The sequence below is a fragment of the Chiloscyllium plagiosum genome, chromosome 40 (assembly GCF_004010195.1).
Source record: "Chiloscyllium plagiosum isolate BGI_BamShark_2017 chromosome 40, ASM401019v2, whole genome shotgun sequence".
In the NCBI taxonomy this organism is placed as follows: Eukaryota; Metazoa; Chordata; class Chondrichthyes; order Orectolobiformes; family Hemiscylliidae; genus Chiloscyllium; species Chiloscyllium plagiosum.
In genome coordinates, this window is record NC_057749.1 from 19,279,249 (window position 1) to 19,288,133 (window position 8,885).

At 41.6% G+C, this 8,885-nt stretch overlaps 1 protein-coding gene across 3 annotated transcripts in view; it reads left to right on the forward strand.

The window, feature by feature from the left end:
* man2c1 (mannosidase, alpha, class 2C, member 1) overlaps nt 1-8,885 on the forward strand; it is a 128,813-nt gene that overhangs the window by 5,539 nt on the left and 114,389 nt on the right. For 2 of the 3 annotated variants that reach the window (XM_043680530.1, XM_043680528.1), the window contains exons 2-4: nt 5,217-5,342; nt 5,639-5,762; nt 8,501-8,571. In XM_043680530.1, the coding sequence (XP_043536465.1) occupies nt 5,217-5,342; nt 5,639-5,762; nt 8,501-8,571 (321 nt within the window). Of the gene's footprint in view, nt 1-5,216; nt 5,343-5,638; nt 5,763-8,500; nt 8,572-8,885 lie in introns of those variants that run through there. The other variant, XM_043680529.1, reaches the window with a different exon arrangement.

Here is an 8,885-nt window from a genome sequence, read left to right on the forward strand (position 1 = left end):
AAAAATACAGAACTCCCACCCAACCATCCCTCCCAATAAAGCACACACCTCTCACTCCCACACACACACTTCCCCATAAAAACAGTTTCTTCTCCCCAAAGAATACCTTTCCTCACCAGAAAAAACATAAATGCTGCCAAAATCAGAGATATTCTGGATGTAGGTTTGCTTGCTGAGTTGGAAGGTTCGTTTTCAGATGTTTTGTCACCATACTAGGTAACATCAGTGAGCCTGCAGTGAAGCTGAAAACTCACTGATGATGTTATCTAGTACGGTGGCGAAACGTCTGAAAATGAACCTTCCAGCTCAGTGAGCAAACTTACATCCAGAACTTCAACCTCAGCTACAAATCTTCTCAAAACTTGCTGTCAGAGATATTCCCTAAAGAACAACTTCCTCATCCAAATACACACTTCCTCCCCAAAACAGACCCTCTTTGTCAAACGAGCCCCAAAAACACACCCCTTCCCAAACGCCCTCCGAAAGCACCTCCAAATGCTCCCCAAAACAGACCCTTTCACCAAACACACCCCGCTCCCAAACACCCTCCAAAAGTTGGTACTCCTTCCCAAATAATCCCTTGAAGTCTTGTGAACAGATACAGACCACCTTCGTTCCACACCACCCTCCAAATATAGTCTCCTAATTATCACTAGCTGCAAAACATGCACACACCACCCTTCCCTCTCAACCTAAAACTACTCAGTAACATCCCAATCTCTAACTGCCCCCCCACCCAATAACCATACCCTTATCACACCACATCTCCTCACCAGTCTTCATCTCTCAGATCTTAAAACAAAACATTCACTCATCCGCTGAGCCTCTCCTTGAAAAGCCACCCTTCAGATCCTCCCCAACAACGTAGACACAACCACTGAACGTCACTTTCAAGTTCCAAAACACACTTTACCAAAATAACCTACACTCCATCCTCATTTCTTTCCCATTTACCCTCATAGAAATACTCCAAACAACATTCTAACATTGAACAACATGCTCTCACCTGCTCCATGATCCTCCTCCACATCTCCCTAAGACCCTCTGCCCATTCCTTCTCCCCACCTAACGCTGCAATCATCAGCTTATAAACACTAACAGAAAAGATTATTAAGGAGGCTATCAATAATACAAGTCCTTAATTACTTTAGGTGTTGGAACTTCTGAAGTAAATGATAAATTTCAGCAGGTCAGGAGGGTGGAGAGAGACAAACTTAGCATTTCAGGCTGTGACCTTTTAGAACTCATCACCTCAGTTGTTGGTCTTGGTGACTTTTTTTTTCCTTATCTATGCCTTCTTTCATTAATATAGGCGCTATAATGTGGTGACTTAAAAACCACTTTTTTTTGTAAAAACTATAAGTGACAGTAAATTCCTATTCTATTCAATATCTAACCCTATTTCGTATTGCTGAAAGAAAGACACATTTTATCAAAACTTTTCATTTTGCACTCATAGAATCCCCACAGTGTGGAAGCAGCCATTTGGTCCGTTGAGTCTACACTGACTCGCTGAAGAACATCTCACCCACACCGACACTCCTACCCTCTAACCCTGCATTTTCCATGGCTAATGCACCTAACCTACCCATCTCTGAATGCTATGGGCAATTTAGCATGGGCCAATTCACCTGACCTGCACATCTTGGGATTGTGGGAGGAAACCGCAGCACCCGGAGGAAACCCACGCAGACACGAGGAGAACGTGCAAACTCCACACAGTCACCTCGTGGTGAAATTGACCCCTGGTGCTGTGAGGCAGTAGTGCTAACCACTGTGTCACTAATCAGGGCAATTTACAAAAAATACCCAAGTAAATACAAATTAACAACATTTGTACTGTATGAGAGGAGCGTGTGGCAAGTGGCTTCAGATTGGTGGAAGTTGCCATGGAACGTGCACCGGTTAATGATGACAGACTGCTAATTGCCAAGCTTTGTTTAAATTTGAAACAAGACAGGTTGGTCTGATTGATCAAGGTATTGTCCTCAGAAATGAACCAGAGAATGGCCGACATTTATTTTGTAACATTTAAACAGATGTAGCGCATGTACATGTTCTATCTGTCTGCAAAGTACTGGTTTCTATCCAGTCCTGTAAATGTAGCACTCTACAAATTCAAATGACAATGCAAAATTGTACAAATCTAACACCTTGCTCATGGTAACAAAGAGAATACAAGCACACGTTTCAAACTTTCTCTGAAGTTAACAGCCCAGAGCTACAACCTCTAACTGCACTCTGTGTACCTTGTCAATAAATATCTTTCCTAATAGGATTATGTATACTTGGATCATCATTTTATTTGAAGACTTACAGTAAATACCCTTCAAGAGGTTGTAACAAAATGATTTGTAGTTGTTGCTGGTTGATTTTTCTCAAACGTTTCTTCTCCTGTCTGGATGACATCTTCAATGCTGTATAGCCTACAGATGAAGTGCTGTTGTGATATGCCCAGAATTTATGCAGTCCTGTCTGTCAAGGCAGGTCTATTGGTTCTATAGATGGGGCATTTTTCAATATGTTTGTTTATGGAACCATTGGGTGAATACCAGGCCTCCAGGAATTGCCGAACGTGTCTTTATTTTGCGTGTCCTAGTATTGTAATGTCCCAGTTAAGTTGGTGTCCTCATTGTCAGTGTGTATTGATATGACGTTGAACTTATCATGTTGTTTTGTTGCAAGCTGATGCTCGTATATTCTGGTGGCAGGTTTCCTTCCTGTTTATCCTATCTCCTGTTTCCCACAGTTGCTGCATGGTATATCACACTCGTCCTGCATGGTGTGGGTATAGGGTCTTTTGTCCTGGATAGTAGCTGGCGATGTGTGGCTGTTGGTTTGTGTGCTGTCATTATTCCCAGAAGGTGTAGGAATCTAGTAGTTAGTTTTGAGATGTTTCTAATGTAAGGTAGGGTAGTCAGAGTGTTGGGGCGCACAGGTCATCTTGGTGTTGTTTGTATGCCAGGCATTGACAGATGAAGCTGTTAGGGTACCCATTATTAGCAAAGGAAGACAGATTAGCAAGGTTAGATCTCATGGAATACAGGGAGAACTGGCCATTTGGATACAGAACTGGCTCAAAGGTAGAAGACAGAGGATGGTAGTGGAGGGTTGTTTTTCAGACTGGAGGCCTGTGACCAGTGGAGTGCCACAAGGATCGGTGCAGGGTCCTCTACTTTTTGTCATTTACATAAATGATTTGGATGCGAGCATAAGAGGTACAGTTAGTAAGTTTGCAGATGACACCAAAACTAGAGGTGTTGTGGACAGTGAAGAGGGTTACCTCAGATTACAACAGGACCTGGACCAGATGGGCCAATGGGCTGAGAAGTGGCAGATGGAGTTTAATTCAGATAAATGCGAGGTGCTGCATTTTGGGAAAGCAAATCTTAGCAGGACTTGTACACTTTTTTTTAATAGATATTTTTATTAGAAATTTAACATTTTTACAAGTTTACAAAAATAAACAAAACTCTCAGATATAAACATTGATATACAATTAGCTCAAATATACAATAGCCAGATGTTGCCAGGTTTGGAGGATTTGTGGTATAGGGAGAGGCTGAACAGGCTGGGACTGTTTTCCCTGGAGCATCGGAGGCTGAGGGGTGACCTTATAGAGGTTTACAAAATTATGAGGAGCATGGATAGGATAAATAGACAAAGTCTTTTCCCTGGGGTCGGGGAGTCCATAGAGGGCATAGGTTTCGGGTGAGAGGGGAAAGATATAAAAGAGACCTAAGGGGCAACGTTTTCACACAGAGGGTGGTACGTCAGTGGAATGAGCTGCCAGAGGAAGTGGTGGAGGCTGGTACAATTGCAACATTTAAGAGGCATTTGATTGGGTATATGAATAGGAAGGGTTTGGAGGGATATGGGCCAGGTGCTGGCAGGTGGGACTAGATTGGGTTGGGATATCTGGTCAGCATGGCCAGGTTGGACTGAAGGGTCTGTTTCTATGCTATACACCACTATGATTGTATAAGTATTCCTCTTTTTGCAGAGGTTTCAGGTGTTGCAGTGTATTATAGCTCATTTAAACAGAGTCTAGACACAGCTCTGTTGTGGACATTGGGATGATTACTGTTGTATTTGAGAATCTGGTCTGTGTGTGTGTTGCCTTTCTGCACACTCTGGTAAGGATTCACTGTCGTTCGTTCGTTGTACCAGTGCGTCTAAGAACGGGAGTTGGTCGTCTTTCTCTTCTTCTCTGGTGAACCTGATCCCGGTGAATAAAGTGTGCTTTCTAACTTGGCCTGTTTAATGATAATGGTGGTATTGTCCACGTATCTGATCCATAATTTGGTCTGTATCTGGAGGAGGGCTGAACCATTGCAGCTGATCCAGTGTAGGTGTCCCATACAGTAATTTTTTTTCTTTCTCTCTGTTGTGCTTTATTATAAGTACTTGCTGGGCCATTTGAGAGGGAATTTAAGAGACAATCACCTTGCTGTGGATGTGGAGTCTTATTGAGCCAGGCTGTATAAGGATGGTAGATTTCTTCCTCTGACGTTATCAGTGAACCACCTAGATTTGTATGACAATTGATGATAGTCTTGTGGTCACCATTACTAATGCAGACTTTGTATTCCAGAGTTATTCATTGAGCTTAAATTCCACCAGCTGCCATGGTGGGATTTGAACGCATGTTTCTGTAGCATTAATCAGGATCTCTGGGTTACCAGTCCAGTAACACAACCAATATGGCGCCATCCTTGAAAGAATCAAGTCCTCTGTCCAGTGACGATTATACACTCTATGTTCTGTGAGACAGGATTGTAACAAGTCAGCTTAGAATTTTGTAGAAGCCCTATACTGTGGAAACAGGCCCTTCAGCCGAACAAGCCCACACCAACCCACTGGAGAGTAACCCACCCAGACCCATTCCACTCCCCTATATTTACCCCTGACGATGAATCTACACTCTGGGCAATTTGGCACGGCCAATTCACCTCACCTGCACATCTTTGGATTGTGGGAGGAAATCAGAACACCTGGAGGAAACCCACACAGACACGGGGAGAATGTGCAAACTCCACACAGTCAGTTGCCCGGGGCTGGAGTCGAACCCAGGTCCCTGGCGCTGTGAGGCAGCAGTGCTAGCTATGAGCCACCGTGCCACCGTTTTTGACATACTGCAGTATGCTTGTACAGTTTGATTTGAATACCCTGATGGTGGTATTAATTTGTACTTGTTCCCCTTGTGTCTTTTGTAGGCTGTTTGGTGCTTGCTGTCCAGTTGAATCACTTTCCTATTTTCTGACACCCTCACGCATCCTGTATGAAAATGCTGTGATGCAAGAATTTATTCCTGCTAAGGTTGGAGATTCCTTCGGACCAACGTAAGTACACAAGAGGAAAGCATATTGCCTGATTTGAGGAATTTTTAATTAATTTTAAAAATACTTTTCTGTACCAAAAATTTGTGTTAATGAAAACCTAGCTCTCCAGTTCAGTCTCGTTTACTTGTACCCAGGTTATACTTCTTTTTCATTTCGTTTGCATTCATTTCATCTTTATAAATAGCAAATGTTTTCTCTTGTGCTGGGGAACTGCCACTTGTGTAATGGGAAGTCTGAACATAGATTTAATATGATGCCAATTCTCTTAGTCTCACAATTGACCTTTTTTCCTGTAGATGGTGGACGTCCTGGTTCAGGGTGACACTGACCATTCCGAAGGCTTGGAAAGGTGAAGAGGTGCACCTTGTGTGGGAGAGTGATGGAGAAGCATTGTTGTGGAGAAATGGCATTCCAGTACAGGTATGGTAAATTGACAACAGCAAAATACTGTAGAGACTTAAATGTGGAAATCTGAGAAAAAACCTAAAAACTCTGGAATCATTCAATGGGTTAGACATCATTCATGAAGAGAGAAGCAGAGTTAATACTTCAGGTTGTGACCTTTCACCAGAACTGGGAAAACTGATGAAATGCTATTTCTTTTTCCTGTACAGTGTCTGTGTATTTTCAGGATCTTTTGTGGTGAGTCTGGTATATTAATTTGTATGGAATATAAATGAATATTGAATCAAAAGTATTTTTTTGTTTAATAAACTCACTGTCATTTATTTAAACTCTTGTTTAGCTCAGGAATGTCTAATGTTTGCTGTTTTGCATGGATATATTTTTGATGACACTATTTGAGTCACGTATTAATTTCAGTGACTCCCTCAAATCTCCACTTATCTGGATGTGTGAGTTCCCAGCAGCGTTTACGAAGCTTGATAGCATCTAGGATGCTTGGCCAGCACCCCACTGACTGCCTTAAATATTCACCCCATCCACTTATGGGGCAGCAGTCTGTAACCTCCACAAGATGCACTGCTGCAACTCACTAAGATTCCTTCAACAGCACCTTCCAAAAGTGGGACCTTTCCCATCATGAAAGACTAGGACAGCAGATATGTGGGAATACTACCACCTTCAAGCCACACAGCATGTCGGAGCGACATCACCATTTCTTCACTGTCATTCATGAATTCCTGAAATTTCCTTTTATGACAACAGTGTGGGTGTACCTATACTACATGGATTGCAGAGGTTCAAGAAAGTGGCTCATTACCATCTTCTCAAAGGCCATTAGGATAGGCAAGAAGTTCACCTTGTTAGAGATGCCTCACATCCTATAAAAAAATTCTTGTTACAAATAAATGTATGCCACAAATGTATTTATTGAACAATTATTTTCTATTGTGGAGTATTCATGGACTTGAAGCACTCACAACAATTTAAAGAATCTGCCATTTTTGTCTACTAATTTTATCAACAAACATGCAAAAATATTATGTCTCACCTGCACACAATATTTAATATTTAATATGAATATGAAGATTAAATATCCAGTGTTGGTGTGTATTACTCACATTTATTTAATGATCAGAAGTGCCGTTAATTTGGATTTCTAATGATGCTGTAGAGGAATTTTGTAAAACGTAAAATGTCATTATCTTCTGATATAAAAACATGTTATTAAACTATGTCTTTCCAGTTCCTGTGCCTAATGGCAGAAGTGAATAGACATATGTTGGCTCATTATATGGGTAGTAAGTTTCTCAGAGCATGTCCTATAATATTGAGAATTGGGTGATTCAGAGAGAGTGACAGAGACAATAATGGGGAGAAACACAGAAAGACAGAGCTGAAAAGAGAGACAGAATGGAAGGCAGTGGGGGGACAGAGTATCAAATACAGTGAGAGGGAGAGAGAGACAGAGAAGGTAAGAGAATTTTCAGAAACTAAATGAGAATGATGGAAGAGCTCTGTAGGGAAGTGATTCACGGAATCGAGCAAGTCAAGGTCTGTTCGTGTGTTTCATTCTGTTTTTGCTAACCCTGCATGCAGAAGAAAGGTTTCAATGTATTCAATCATTTGTAAATCTCACTACTCCACAGTGCACCATTTCCTCTGGTGTTGTGTTATGCCAAAAAAGCCATTATTGCCTTCTAGAACATTTTGCATACTTGCAGATATTCTAGCTGTTTGGAAATATGTGGAAAAACTTTCACTCGTTACTATCTCAGTATCAAACAAGATGACATCCTGTATTTAGTATTTATAGTGAAATTGTGGAAGCATTAAAGATCAAATGAATGGTTTTGGTTGAAATTATGGTTAGAGGAAATGTCCTCACCTATTTTGATGTGGCCAGCACATAGAAGCCAAGAATAAAATGTTGTTCCTTCTTTATGTCTGATGGAACAGGATACTTAAATGTTGCTTAAGAGAAAGACATGTTATTGAAGTTTCTTGTCTTGTGCTTGGGGCAAACACAAGAATGCCAAATTTAAAATGATCACAACAATTGCTACATAAGGAATAGTTTGGCAAACTGGTTGTGCTTGGCCAAGGTGTTGTCATGGCGAATGTAACAGGTGACTATGAACTTCCAGATAATTGAGAAGAGGCACAAGGCTTGAACATATTCCTTTGCTTTGCTAAGCTTTGGCAGCATCTGTTTCTTTCAGCAACATTTAGGTTCTGTAATACCAGGTAACTGTTTGGATCAGGATGACTGGGAAGGATTGTGTAAGGTAAAGTACAGGAATAATTTTATTAGATTAGATTACTTACAGCGTGGAAACAGGCCCTTCAGCCCAACAAGTCCAAACCGACCCACCGAAGCGCAACCCACCCAGACCCATTCCCCTACATTTACCCATTCACTAACATTGCGGGCAATTTAGCATGGCCAATTCACCTGGCCCTGCACATTTTTGGATTGTGGGAGGAAACCGGAGCACCCGGAGGAAACCCACGCAGGCACGGGGAGAATGTGCAAACTCCACACAGTCAGTCGCCTGAGGCGGGAATTGATCCCGGGTCTCTGGCACTGTGAGGCAGCAGTGCTAACCACTGTGCCCCCGTGCTGCCAAGTGTCAGGTACAGTTACATAGTTACAAAATCGAGCATTGAATCTTTATTAAAGCCTAAATATCAAGTACATAGGAATTTCTTTAAAACATAATGCTTCAATCATCTAAAATGAATTATGCCATCAGGGACTGACCAAAGAAGGGGAGAAGATCAGCTATGTCCTGACAGAGAAACTCACAGATGAAGAACCTCACAGGTTAGCTTTCATACACATTTGGGTTTCGGCTATTATCCACTCTGTGTTCTCTAACAATTGGTTTCGTAACCTTTCTTAAAAACCTGTTGGACTGCAACCTGGTGTTGTGTGATTTTCAAATTTCTTATAAAGAGTATCTCAGAATTAATGGGTTTATTTCTTGGGACATACCATAACTGGCAAACATTTCTCCTTAGAGTTCTTCTAAATTCCTGTTTTGCTTTAGAGAATTCACTTATGTTCTCTCGTTCTCTCTCTCTCGTGTTCTCTCGTTTTTTTTCTCTCTCTCTCTCTCTCTCTCTCTCTCTCTCTCT